This window comes from Talpa occidentalis, unplaced genomic scaffold (assembly GCF_014898055.3).
Source record: "Talpa occidentalis isolate TD23 unplaced genomic scaffold, MPIMG_talOcc4v2.1 talOcc4.6, whole genome shotgun sequence".
Taxonomy (NCBI): Eukaryota; Metazoa; Chordata; class Mammalia; order Eulipotyphla; family Talpidae; genus Talpa; species Talpa occidentalis.
This window is the reverse complement of record NW_023604972.1, coordinates 117,234,391-117,248,841: the sequence shown is the minus strand read 5'-3', so window position 1 is coordinate 117,248,841 and position 14,451 is coordinate 117,234,391. Positions and strand designations below refer to the sequence as shown.

The 14,451-nt window shown below is 41.3% G+C and overlaps 1 protein-coding gene across 2 annotated transcripts in view; it reads left to right on the top strand.

Annotated features, from left to right (window-relative positions):
• The first annotated feature begins 3,085 nt into the window (after positions 1-3,085).
• The window catches only part of NNT (nicotinamide nucleotide transhydrogenase), an 87,802-nt gene continuing 76,436 nt past the window's right edge, over positions 3,086-14,451 (top strand). The window contains exons 1-4 of one of the 2 annotated variants that reach the window (XM_037530510.2): positions 3,086-3,300; positions 7,163-7,367; positions 9,751-9,980; positions 13,812-14,029. In XM_037530510.2, coding sequence (XP_037386407.1) covers positions 7,211-7,367; positions 9,751-9,980; positions 13,812-14,029 — 605 coding nt within the window. In that variant the 5' untranslated portion in view covers positions 3,086-3,300; positions 7,163-7,210. Of the gene's footprint in view, positions 3,301-3,565; positions 3,643-7,162; positions 7,368-9,750; positions 9,981-13,811; positions 14,030-14,451 lie in introns of those variants that run through there. The other variant, XM_037530511.2, reaches the window with a different exon arrangement.

Below are 14,451 nucleotides of genomic sequence, written 5' to 3'. Positions count from 1 at the left end.
ATTGGTAAAACCACCCATATTACAAAAACAGTCTCCTCTCTTACATTGTAGTACCCTGATATACATAGAACACTACTGTAGTGTGTGGAAAGTGTCTCCCCTAAATTTATACCCACTTTTGGAAATACAGTCTTTGCAGCTGTAATTAGTTAAGGATCTTGAGAGGAAATCATCGGGAGTTAGGATGGACTTTAAATCTATTTTCTGGTATCTTTGTCAGAGAAAGGAGGGAGATTTAGACACAAGGAGATACACAGAGAAGGAGGCAATGTGCTGATGGAGAATGTGATTAGAGTCTTGTGTTGCAAGAGAAGGAACACATGGATTGCTGACAATCAAAAGATTTCATTTCTCCAGAGACTTCAAAGCAATCAACACTGCTGACACCTTGATCTCAGATGTCCAGCCTTCAGAGCTTGAGAGAATGCACTGCTGTTGTTTTAAGCCACCTGCTTTGTGCTAATTTTTTTTTTTCTTTAAAGATTTATTTATACAAGCACTGGGTACAGTCAGAAGCACGGGAGGGTGAGAGAATTCACCCGAGCCAGAGCAGGGAAAAGAATAGGCAGACTGATGAAATACACTGCTGAAGGTAGCAGGGGGCAAGGCAGGAGAGGTCTGCGCCCGTGTGGGACCCTCGCCGGTGGCCGGGGATTGAACCACTGCTGCAGAGGCTGCGGCAGCTTCGCAACCCAGTGCTCAACTGCTGCACCACCAGGGGAGGCCCGTGCTAATTTCTTACAGCAGCCCTAGGGTACTCATACAGATCCTATTCCTCACCATCTTCCCAGGCCCCAAAGGTACCATTATATAAATAACTTCTTATTTTTTAAAAAACATAGATTTTTACCATTTACCATGTGGAGAGGACAATATCCACAAAGATATGCTGAGCTGGGTTTCCTGAGGCTCACAACAGCTCTAAACAAAAACTCATTTGACTTAAATTGCCAATTATTTAATTTTGTGTTGACTGTTGACTATCAGCTATCCTTGATCCTCTTCCAATTAATGTTGATTAGTGTAAGCTCATTTAGTTGGTTAATATTTATTTCCTAAAAGGAAATGCATCTTGAAGGATATGCCTGGGAGAAGGGAGCTGAGATCCAGGTTACTGATGGTTGTTGCCTTCAAACCTATCAGTGTTTCCATTATTAAAATCCTGTCTCTTTGAAGTTATTTACTTTGCTAATGATAACTTACAAGAAGGAAGTCTGGAAAATTAATTGCTGATAAAAGCTGATAAGTGCTGATAACTGTCTAATGTAATAACCACAATGAAAATATTAAATTATCCAATTCTCTGGTCTGGTTTTAACTATTGTAGATGTGGAGCAACAAATTGTCTTTAGAGTTCAGTTTTGAATTTTTGGCTGTTGGGTACCTTTCACAGCTTCAAAGTAGACCCAAATGGTGTGTTACACTCATCTAAAGATTTAATCTTTTTTTTTTTTGCTTTCACTGGATTAAGGCTCTATATATTTGTGGGTACCAAGTCTCCTAATTTTGAGAGGGTTTAAATTTCCATGTTTTTCCTAGTCTTAAAATATATTAAAGTGTTGCATCTATAATAAAAAATGTGCATATATAGGAGAGGTACAGTTCTAAAATGGGGATGGGAGGCTATGAATATCAAGGAGGAAGGAGTAGATATCAAAATGGACAAAGTCCTTACAATTTAGTAGGGGCTAGGGGCCTCCCTGGTGGTTCAGGAGTTAAGTCTCAGCACTATCAACCTATCGCCAGCCACTGTGGCATGAGTTCCATCCTGGCCAGGGAGCTACCCACATGTGCAGCAGACCTCTTCTGTCTCGCCCACTGTTCCCCTCAGCAGTTGTATTTCAGTAGACCTGCCTGTTCTGCTCCTCACTGTCTCTGGTGAATCCTCTCACCTGCCCCCCATCTGGCCTGTACCCCAGTTCCTGTATGCATAAATAAATAAATCTTTAAAAAAAAAAAGCACAATTCAATAGGGGATATAATGTTTTGCAGAAATTTTATACAAAACTGTATCTAAGGTTCAGAAGAAATTTGCAAAGAAATGTTTGGCTCTTAATTTAATCTGTGACTCCCTGTATGAATATATTGTGATTACTATGTAGTAATTTAAGGTCTAAATTAGAACCCTCCAAGTGACAAATGTTTTCATCCGGAGCAATGGCACCCAAATTACGTTGGAAACCTAAGCAAAATGAACTTGAAAAATTATATGCTTACTATTTAACTGCAGAAGTGAAAAGTGGTATGTCATCTTTGGATTTATTCTCATGTGATATAGTCACAAGTAAGTCAAAAGAAATAACTTATTTTTTTCAAAAATCTAGTCCTACTTTTGTTTATTTTAATTTTATTTATTTTTAAAAATTATTTATTTTTTACATCATTGTTATTTTTTAAACAATATATGCTTCCCCCCTCCCAGGTGTAGTCCCCAAATGAAATAACTTATTGAGCAGTTAGTGAAGCCAGCGTTTCCCATCAAACTCATTATTGCTTTAAAACCCAGGGTTGTGTCTTTCACTGGCCAGGGACTGTATTTAACCTTGGCTGGATGGCAGTTGAATGACCTTTTTGGGCTGACTGGGCACAAGAGATGTTCTCAGCGTGAGTTTCTCCGCAGTTCATTTCTTTGTAAGGTCATGGACTATCTCTTTGGACTTCTGAGTTTGAAATGCGCAATGTTACTCATCTTCACTATTTCAACTTTAGTAAGAAGCACATCATATAGATAGTCCATGATGGCTTTGCATGACTGAACCATTTTAGACTCTTACTATTCCCACCACTTGGAAGCAGAACACAGGGCACACTCATCCACAGAACTACGTGCAGAGAACAACCAGGTCATTAGATTTCTCGGTCCCTTCGTCGTTAGGTGACCATCAGCTAGGCCTGGCCAGCGCGCCCAATGCCCAAGGGCACTTTGCAGTCGCTGAATATTAACACCAACAGTTACGCCTTTCTCTGGACCAACCGTTGGAAGACCTGCACGCAGATGTCTGTTAATTTTCGGGGCCTGACTTCGTTTCCGAGGAATTTAACTCCACCTCTTTGGCCGCGAGGGTGAAACAACGCCCCCCTGCGCGCCCTTCACCCAGCCGCCTCCCACTTTCTCCAGTGGCTGAAGTTCTGACTTTTCCTAGACAGCTGGAGAAAGCCAGCTCGCAAAAGCAGAGCTATATTATCCACTTCCTCGCTCCGGTGGGACGCTAGAGAGGAAATCACACTTTGTAACTGGCTCTCCCGGGGGAGAGGACAGCGCAGCCCTGAGGTCTTGGGCGCGCGCCCGCCTGGCTGCAGGTTTGACTGACGCGGACAGGCCGAGGGCGCAGGGAGGCGTGGCGGGGGCCGTGGGCCGAGCCTGAGACAAAGGGACTTGGGCTGCCACGCCGAGCAGTGAAGGGCATTCTGTGAGGTCCTTTCCGCAAGTCCGGGGAGGGAGCTGGCGGAGCGGGGCGGGGCGGGGCCGGGGCCTGGCGTGGAGGGGCGCCGGGTGGGGTGGGGTGGGGGCTGCGCGGTCACCAGGCCCTGCAGGCGCGGGGTTGGCGCCTTTTCTCCGCGTCGGAGGCGCCGAGCCCGGGGTCGGCCAGCCCGGTGTCCTCTCGCGGGGCTCCGCCCCGGCCCGCGGGCCTCCCAGCCTAGGTGAGTCGGGGCGCTGGCGGTGGGGACGCTGGGGGCGCTGCGGGGGAGGGGCGCGGCCCCCCACAGGGAAGCCCTGCTGTCTGGGAGCGGAAGGGGGCGGGGTCGGCAGTGATCCGCGCTGGGGTGCCCCGGGGCACCCGCAGACTGTGCACTGCGGCGGGGGGCGGGGGAGGGAAAGGGTTGGGGGGGGAGCCACCCCTTTCTCGCCTCTTGCAGCAGCGACGTGGAAGGGAGTGGCCGGGTGGATTCGGGAACCGTGTCCCAGCACAGCCCTGGGGACGAGGCCTGCAGCCCTCCGGGTGAAGGTTTTGAAACTTTTGGGGGCGGGAGTTGTACTGGGTCGGCTCGGCCTGCAAGATGGGGAGCAGGCAGTCCTGGAGGACTCTCTGCAGGGGGTGCACCCAGGTGGTAAATGGACGCCTCTTAATTGTGTTTGAACCTTGAGGGGGTGCGGGGTGGTTGGCCAACCAGGGACGTAGGAGATGGCGACCCAAAGGTGTGAGTGCAAGTCAGGGCTGCTGGGGGTGGGGCAGGAGGCTTGATGGTCCTGGGCGCAGATTGGGGCCCGGGCTGGTGACGGGGCTGACAGCAAAGGGGGCAGAGCTTGCAGCTTTTTGCAGTGTCGACCCATTGGCTTCGGGGACAGTTATAAATAGCGGTCCCGGGAAGATGGCAGAGTGTCAGGTCAGGTTTTTATAGGGTGTTGTGCCTTTTGTTGGCATGCTGGGCTTTAACATGTGAGTTTACTGTTGCAAGCGTCCTTTATTTGCCCCATGGCAAATGAAGTCTTGTAGGATGGACTCTGGAAGGGTGGAAATGTCAAGAGCGCTTGGGCTGCATACCTTTGCTGATAGGATCAGTCTTCCACAAGGCTGCAAAGGCATTTCATTTTCAAAGGAAATTTCCCGAAACTGCTGGAGGAAGGTGTTAAGTAGATAGATACCCAGGATTTGTTGTAGGTTACCAGCCACAGGTGAACATTCAGTCAAAAAACTTGTTTTCTGCTGTTGTGTGCAAAGCCCAGAGTTAATACCAAATGAGTAATACTGATAAAGATATTGTGTTCACTTAATCCTTACAACCCTATAAAGTAGATGGAATTATGAAGATTAGAGAGTCAGGTCTAGGGAAGTGAAATGACTGATTTTTGAAGTCATACAATAATTTGCAGAGTGGGGGTCTCCAATCACAGTTCTTCCTTTGGGCCTCTGCTGGCCCCTCTAGGTCAGGTGCTTATCCTCCAAGCTTTTACTATTTGGGGGGAGAGTTACCCAAACAACTTCTATTAATCTGCTGTATTAAGAAAATCTCTCTTTCAGTTTTGAATTGTAAAATTTCTCTCCTTTGCTTCAAAGCCATAGAAGCAGATGGAATAATAATAAAACAGCAGAGAACTTTAAATTGAAGATAGGGGAAAATGTCGCAATTAATATGAACTGCTGTCTTTGATGTAAATAAGTACAAGCCTGTGATAAGATGTTTCAAATATTCACTGACTATCTGTCAGGGTCATTTGTATTTGATTTAGGGTGATTGATAGGGATTGTTCTTGGGAATAAACTTTGTCCTGATTACTGCCTTGTGTGTTATAATCAGTGGAACATTTGGTAGAAATTGGCCTCAAGGCTTTGGCCTAGAAATTGTTCAATGTAAAATTACCATTTTACAAGTAGGCAAGGCAAAATTTCCAGACTACAGGCCACGAAATAGTATTTCAACTTTTAAAAGAATGCAAGATTTCGTTAAATCATAAAATTTCTAGGGGCTAATGGGCACGCTCCAAACCACTTTCTCTATGCTCCTTTTATAGATGAGCAGACTGGACAGAGAGATCCAGGTCAAACAGTGAGTGAGTTGCAAACTTAGACAATACATGGGCTCCATTATGTCTAGCTTTGTTTTTGCTGAAGAGGTCTGGGTAAGCCTTGTCAGTCCTGTGAGAATGATGGTTTTGGGGAGTTGGGATCATTTAAGAAGAGAAACTAGGGAAAGTGAAGGAAGTTGTGCTAGGACAAGGTCATACATAATGGGAGAAAAGATCCCCCACAAGATCAGAATTATCTTTTATTTTCTTGTGCATTTCCCTTGGTTCTTGGTGTAGAGTCAGTGAATGATTTGAATGTGTAGCTGAATTCTGAGCTCATTTGCTGTCCTTTTTTTAAAGATTTATATTTATTTATTTATTTATGCATATGGGAGCTGGGATGTAGGCCAGAAATGGGGGGTGGGAGGCAGTGAGAGGATTCACCAGAGGCAGAGTGGGGAGCAGAATAGGCAGATTTGCTGAAATACACTGCTAAGGGGAGCAGTAGGTGAGACAGGTCTGCTGTGCCGGGCCAGGATCAAACTCAGGCCATAGCGGTGATAGCCCTGAGACTTAACCCCTCGGGCACCAGGGAGGCCCCTGCTGTCTGTTCTTAGCCATGAATAATTCTTGAAGTGCCCATGACTGAATGAGGAGACTATTTACGGGACTCAGGGACTCTTTAGTTCTGAAACTAAGTGACATATGTGGAAACATTTTGAGAAGGTAAAACCTATTTAAGTACAAAAAGCTATTCACATACATTTTGATTGCATGCTCAAGCACTTATGCTTGGTGGCTGTGCATTCCATACATACATGGGAATTGCCATTAAAGGCAATGGAGGTAGCCACTGAAGCCTCAATAACAGTGAAGGTCAATGACAGGTCTCCCAGTCTAGTTAGAGCTGACAAAAAAATGACCACTGTGAGAACCACTCACAGATGAGTCCCTAGTTATTCCCACATCTGTAAGCACAAATCTGTGTGATTAAAATAACCATGGAATTTTTCTTTCTTATTGGAGTGACATTGCATACATGTTTAATTTTTTTGAGATGTGCATTTAGCAAATACTGCTTTCCTACTGACTCAGTCTCAGTTCATGGGGTTTCACTGCATGGGCACCTGGCTGTCCTGAATAGGATTTCAGTGTTTTCTGGACAACATGGCGACTAAATAGGTTGCTACTGTATTATACAGTATCTTATACAGTATATAATATATTGTATATTATAGTATATATAGTATATAATATATGTTATACTATAGTACATAATATAAAATATACAGTGTTTTAGCTAATTTAAAGGAAATTCAAGGATAATGTTGATTATATGCAATTATTGCTGCATGTGCTGAATTAGAGGATAACTTTCATGTAACATGTGACTAGACTGTATAGCAAATGCAATTTTGTCCAGCTGTATTAAGCATCTATTAGACTTATGTGACCTAGGTTTGGAATTGAATATTGAGTTTATAACTGCAACTTAAGTGGGAAAATGGATCCCAAATTTTAAATATTTGAACTAGAAACAAACTCTGTGAAGCATCTTATGTAACTTGACTTGACAACTAAATTCATTGTAGGTGTCTGCATAAAATGATCATATTCCAGGCTTTTTGGATTAGTGTTTTTCTTAATGTTTTTGATGTTCAAAAAACAATATATGTTTCTTTCAGGACATACATATTTTATTTTCTTTCCTCTTAGTGATTTACCTTCACGGAAATTGGGGGATTCAGAAAATTGGGAGCTCTTATGAACATGGCCAACCTACTGAGAACAGCGGTGACTGGCTGTTCATGTCCTTTGCTTAACAATTTGGGGTCCTGTAAGGTTTTCCCTGGGAAGAAGGAGTTTTTACGAAAACTTCATACTCATCAGGTGCTGTGGTCTGAAGCCTCTGCAAAACCAGGTAAAGTCTCAGTGTGTGTAAATCTAACCTTCACGTTATAGGTAAGAATGGGTCTCCTGATAAAAGGAAAAGTCATACAGATTGACAGCCTGGTGCTTGTGAGTGATCATTGTCAATAAAAAAACATATGAGTGCTTTGCCAGATTTTCCATATATAGTAAATTCTGGAAAAAAAGGAAAGGTAGTAGAAAAAGAAAAATGATAAACTAGTTGAGTTGTACTATTTTTCCTAGCAGTTCTTCCTATTTCCTAGTCAGTATTGGGGAATTATACTAGATATGTTTCATCTGTGCTCATGAATTTGAAACTAAATGTATTAACTCATCTGCATTAATACTTCTCTGTTTAGTTAATGGCAACTTCATCTCATTTACTCAGAAGCCATTCTAGATCTTTGTGGGAGGTACAGATCAGCTCTACCTTGTATCTAGAATCTGTGCTCATCATCACGGCTGGTGTCATTCTGTCCAAACCACCATCATCTGTCACCTGGACTATTGCACTAGTCTTCCCAATGGTCTCTATGCTTTCTACCTTGCCCCTCTTACAGTCATGTACATGATAGTGAACATAATCCTTTCAATGAAGGAACCTCCTTTTTTTTTTTTAAAGATTTATTTATTTATGCATATAAGAGCTGGGGTATAGGCCAGAGATGCGGCGGGTGAGAGGACCCACCAGAGTCCCCCACCAGAGTGGGGAACAGAACAGGCAGATTGACCAAAGTACACTGCTGAGGGGAGCAGCAGGTGAGACAGGAGAGGTCTGCTGCTCCATGTGGGTTGCTCCCGGGCCCACCGGGGATCGAACTTGTGTTGCAGAGGCTGCGGATTGCTTCATAGTGCTGTGCCTAATCCTTTGTGCCACCTGGGAGGCCCAAGGATCCTCCTCTTGCCCAAAGACTGTCCTAGCATGCTCTCTATACTTACTGGCCAGGACTCTGCCAAGTGCCATATATAGCTGTAAGGAAGGCTCAGATATTTAGTCTTTTTTCCAGAGGGCTTCTGTTATTAAGGCAGACGAATAGGATGGATATTTGGGAGGCAACCAGAAATCTTTGCCACATAGAATAATGCCCTTCTTTTTCATTTAAGCTTGCAGGATAGTGTTTTTTTCCCCCTCCTCTATAAGATAAGGATTCTATTTTTCCCTTAACATAACCACAATGTAAGTATCACGTTGGAAATCCTGAACAGTAATTTCAGTCAGTATTCATTATTTTCTCAGTTTTTTTCTCTTTTCTTTTACAGTTCCCTTATTCAAATAAGGCTCCCAACAGGGTCTACATGGTATATTTGTTACTATGTCTTTAGATCTCTTTTGATCTTATGTCCCCCTCCTCTTGTTGCTTTTTAATTTGTTCATTAAAGAATTTTGTTATTGCCCTGGGAAATTTCTCACATTCTAGTTTAACTGACTGAATTCCCTTGATACTGTTTAACCAATTTCTTGGTATTGTTTAACCAGTTTCTCTTTCCCTTGTGTTTTCTGTAACTTTTAGCTAGACCTAGAGGCATGACAAAACTCAGGTTTGTACTTCTTGGCAAGAATACTTCCTAGGTGGTGCTATGGAATATCTGTGACATTACATCAGGAAGATTAGTCACTGAGTTTAGGTGCTGTCATCTTGAGCCATCTGATGTATTGCCCATCTGCTTTTCATTTAACTTTGGTTGATGATCATTAAATGAATTCATGACTCTATCTCATCTTCATTTATTAGCTAGAATTTTTCTATGAGTGAAATTTTTCCTCTTGTTTAATTACCCTGAAATTGTACTGATGAGATGGGATGCTTGATCTTTTCCTATTATTTACTAAATTTGGTAATCATCAGTTGGCCTTATTTATTAGTTTTTCACTCCTGCTGTTATATATGTAACATATAGCACAAATGTAATTTACCTTTCTGAAGGCCATGTACGGAGATGACTAAAGTGCCTGTCACTAGGTTTATATCCACATTTGGTTGTGGCTATCAAAATGTTGAGTATAGGGTTGTTCTCCAGAGCAGTCAGTTACTTCTGTCTTCCTTGACCATGGGGATAGGGAGACCATAAACCTCAGAGCGTTAGTTGGAAGGGTGGACTTAGCATTTTAAGTGGTCTGTCAACCCATTTTTTCCCCATGAATAAACTCAGTTAGTCATATGCCTTTAGAACCATTTGATTAACTAAAATATTTAGCATTTTCAGAAGAGGGGGGTATAAAATTTTGCATTGCTTAACAACAAAAAAAGGCAAAGCATTATGGTTATGAACCAGGAACATCATTTTGAAAAGTCAGTTGTATGTGTAGTGTATTTTAAACAGACTGCCCATTTCTATTTTCTGAATTCTGTTATTAAAAATCATTGTTTTCTGTCATTTTTAAACCTTTGTAGGAATTCCATATAAGCAATTGACTGTTGGCGTTCCCAAGGAGATTTTCCAAAATGAGAAGCGAGTGGCGCTGTCACCTGCTGGTGTTCAGGCCTTGGTCAAGCAGGGTTTTAATGTTGTTGTGGAATCAGGCGCTGGAGAAGCTTCCAAATTCTCAGATGATCACTACAGAGCAGCTGGTGCCCAAATCCAAGGGGCAAAGGAAGTGCTGGCTTCTGATTTGGTGGTCAAAGTAATTATTTCTTTTTCCCTCTCCCGTTTGTGGCATGCTGATTTTTTGAAATCTGTTCATCAAAAAGTTCAATTACTTTCTCTATTATAACTTTCCATTATTTTCTAACAATGCCTTTGTCTGAAAGAATTGGTTGCGTGTTGTGACTCTAGTTCATGCTCCACTAGAACTTTGATCAGGCAATGTGATCTGTGTTTTCCTATGATGAGAAAAAGTGGTCTTTGTTTTTATATGTGCCTTGTGGAAATTCTCTTTTAACTGCGTAGGAAATAATTGCTCTACATGATTCATAGATACCTTAAGTGCCCACAGGTAAGTAGTTAACTGCTACTAAAAGAAAGAATGGTATGGAGCTCCTCCTGGTACTGAATGTACGGTACTTTTCTAGATACTTAGAAGAAATGATGACTTAACTGACATGGTACTATTTTTAGGAAGGGAGGGATTCTTCTGGAGAAAGCAGTCTGGGAGTAAGTAGTGAGTAGCCTTATGTTAATATAGTGTCTTAAGATAATATAGAAATCTTTGTGTTAAAGGACTTTAGAAAAAATTTGAAGTTAAAAATTACATGGGAAAAGGAAGAGTGATTATATCTGCAATTACAAATAATTACTAGAGTTGAGGGTTAACTTAAGTCTTAAGCTTTAACAAACAAAGTAAACAAAGAAGTAAGGATTTCATAAGCAAGATTGTCACTACTCACTTTTTCAGATCAGTTTTTTTTCTGAGTTGATTTCTAAGGGGGTATCAATCATATATATTTTAAAATATAAGGTCTACTGAATGACTTATCAGGGTCTTAAATAATGTGTTTTTTTTTCCCCCAGAACATACAGAACTCTTTTTTGGGTTTGGAAAATTAATAGTAAAATTTATGACGTGAAATAAATTGTAATTCAGCTAAAATTTTTAAAGTGTTTCGATATACACATAGATAATTGGTAATATAATTTGGCATCGTAAGAAAGCTTAGTGGACACAGAGAAATAAATATAATTCGTTTCAGTGTCCTAGGGATCAAACTTTTTGAGATCCGCAATAAGAGGTTCATAGGGTACGCATAAGTTTTGGAAATGCTCTGTATTCCTTTTAGAGAGTCACAGTGTATTGAGAATGTTAAAGGTGCTCAGAGGATTCTATAATATAGAAACTATTTACTTACGTGAATAAGCTACTTCTCTTTGGACCCTCTCTTTTGAACCAAGTCTCTTACTATGCCAAAGATGTAATGATCCAATAAACACACTCAGGGAAGTGTTCAGTTGGCTTAACTCACTCATATGGCTGTGGTATCATGGGAGCATTTGAGAGGGGCCAAAAGAATCCTTTCAAAGCTATCCTTTAATTTTTATTAAATCTCCATCATGGATTCTCATTGAGGAAAAATAGACCTGTTCGGGGAGTCTTAAAATTTCAGAACCTAAAATCACATGCTTTCCCAGATCAACAATTGAAATGAGGGGCCTCCCCAGTGGCGCGGCGGTTGAGCGCTGGGTTGCGAAGCTGTCCGCAGCCTCTGAGCGCGGGTTCCATCCCGGCCGCTGGTGAGGGTCCCACATGGCGCAGACCTCTCCTGCTGCGCCTGCTGCTCCCCTCAGCAGTGTATTTCATCAGTCTGCCTATTCTGTTCCCCGCTCTGGCTCTGGTGAATTCTCTCACCCCCCGCGCATCCGGCCTGTACCCCAGTTCTTGTATGAATAAATCTTAAAAAAAAAAGCTAAAAAAAAAACCCCACAAAAAAAAAAATTGAAATGAGAATGACAGATAAAGCAAGGTGTCTTGTAGGCAAATTGAGATGAAATGCTGTGAAATGAAAAGTATTGACTTGGTATTTGTATTTCCTTCTTAAAAGTTAGTCCCAGTGCTGTGTTTTTCAGTGCTTAAATGTGCTTGGCTAAAAGTACTTGTTGCAAACCAGGAGGCAATAAGATGATATGCTTTAATTGAAGATTGATTTTAAACTTGGACATAAACACATTTTAAAACATTTTAACAATGGAATTTATAAAATTTGGCTTGAACACATGGACATTTGAAACATTCAAGCACTTGGAGTGTATGTTCATTGACTTATTTGGCACTTATTTTTCTATATCTTTTAAAAAATTGAAGTAACTTTGATGCTAGCATTACATACAATTTCAGGTGTATGTGATACTTCTTAGAAGATGCTTCTTAGAAGAAAATTAGGCTTAAACCTAATTCAGGAGGGCTACTATTTGTTGTGTTCATTTAAGTATCCATTTGGAGTATTAAGGTAATGTAAATCTACACATTCCATAGAGATTTTAGTATACACAGTTTTTGTTTTGTTTTTTACTTTCCTGTGTTTCTTTCCTTTTTTTTTTTTTAACATCGTTGTTCGTTTTTAAACAATATTTGCTTCCCCCCACCTCCTCAGGTATAGTCTCCATGAAATTTCCTTCCCCAGTGCACCCGTGCACCATCACCTCAGTCCCCTGTGCTCCTCCCTCCCCCCTCTTATCTCTCTCCCTCCTCCTCCTCCCCTGCAGGATGTCTCTGATTTTTTTTTTAAAGCTAGTTGACCCTTCTCATCTCACCCCTCTTACTACACTGAAGTATTTTTTATTAAAGATTTATTTATTTTTATTTATTTATACAAGCACTGGGTACAGTCAGAAGCACGGGAGGGTGGAGAATTCACCAGAGACAGAGTGGGGAACAGAACAGGCAGACTGACAAAATACACCACTGAGGGAAGCAGCGGGCACAGCAGGAGAGGTCTGCGTGCCATGTGGGACCCTCGCTGGCGGCCGGGGATCCAACCGGCGCTGCAGAGGCTGTGGGCAGCTTCGAAGCCCAGTGCTCAATCACTGCGCCACCAGGGGAGGCCCTGTCTCTGATTTATAATTGTTTTTGCTTTGTTGTGTTTTGTACTGTTATTTTTTTTTTTTTACATTGATGTCTTATTTGGTTCCCCTATATTCCTGCTATAAGTGAAACCATCCTATATTTTTCTTTTTCCTTCTGGCTTATTTTACTGAGCATAATTCCTTCTAGCTCCATCCATGTTGCTGCAAATGGCATGAGTTTATCTTTTTTGATTGCTGAATAATAGTCCATTGTGTATATGTACCACATCTTCTGATCCAGTCATCTATTTTTGGACATTTGGGTTGTTTCCAGTTTTTACCTATTGCAAATAGAGCTGCAATAAACATAGGGGTGCAGGTGTTCTTTTGAATCAATGTTTATGTGACCTTTGGGTAGATCTCTTGGAGTAGAATTGCTGGGTCATATGGTAGCTCCATTTTCAGTAGACTGAGGAACCTCCAGACAGCTTTTCATAGTGGTTGGACCAGTTTGCGCTCCCACCAGTAATGTAGGAGAGTTCCTTTTTCACTATATCCTCGCCAGCATTTTACACAGTTTTTTAACTCCTTGTACCTCCAATGTTTGTGCTTGCCAAAATCAACAAGAATTGGATCTTTGAACATGCAACAAAAACTTGTCTATTTGTATTAATTTCTTTTAATTGTACTATAGTTACAAGTTTTGGGACAAGTCTGTTGTAGAGTAATATATTTTTTCCACTACTCTACAGTTAATTGCAAACCTGTCCCAACACTGTTTCTTAGGGGTGTGTACTCTTTGTCCAGACAGCTCATAGGTCATAAGTCAGAGAGTAGATGGTGTAGATCCTTGTTTGCTTTTCCTTGCTTAGGAATTTAGTCAGAAATTCACTGCTGAAAGATTTACTTCTGCAGTAATATTTCAGCCATGGTATATAATTTAAGCTATCCTGTTTACTTAAAAAATATGGTAAAGGTATTTATATTTTTTTAATCTGTTACTCTACTCTTTTCTCAGGTTCGAGCCCCCATGGTTAATCCAACGTTAGGTGTTCATGAAGCTGACCTTTTGAAGACGTCAGGAACACTGATTAGTTTTATTTACCCAGCCCAAAATCCAGACTTGCTAGATAAACTTTCCAAAAGAAAAACTACCATTCTGGCAATGGACCAGGTTCCAAGAGTCACAATTGCTCAGGGATATGACGCGCTGAGCTCCATGGCCAACATTGCTGGGTAGGTTGATTCTTTTCTGTTTCAGTTGAACAAAAGCACACGGTACTACAGAAACATCCTTCTCTCTTAGAGATTGTAGCCTTTGAGAACACAAATCCTTTTTAAGATTCTATCATTTCATAGCCTTCAGATAGGAAATAGCTCTTCATATGACACTGCTGTTCATTCCCTTTTAATCTTCATGTGTGGAAGAAAGTAGTATTTCTTTCCATCAAGGAAAATGATGGCATGATAATTTGCATGAGGAATAGGCTATGTTTTCATATATGTATGTATATGTTTATGAAATTGCCTTTTTTTATCAGTCAAAGTGACTGAATCTGTTGGATGTGGTTCAATTTAGGTTTTACCTAGGTAAATTCATAAATTATTTGGTAAGCAGGGAAAATAAAATGTCTGTACCCAAGGAAGCTTCATTGGTG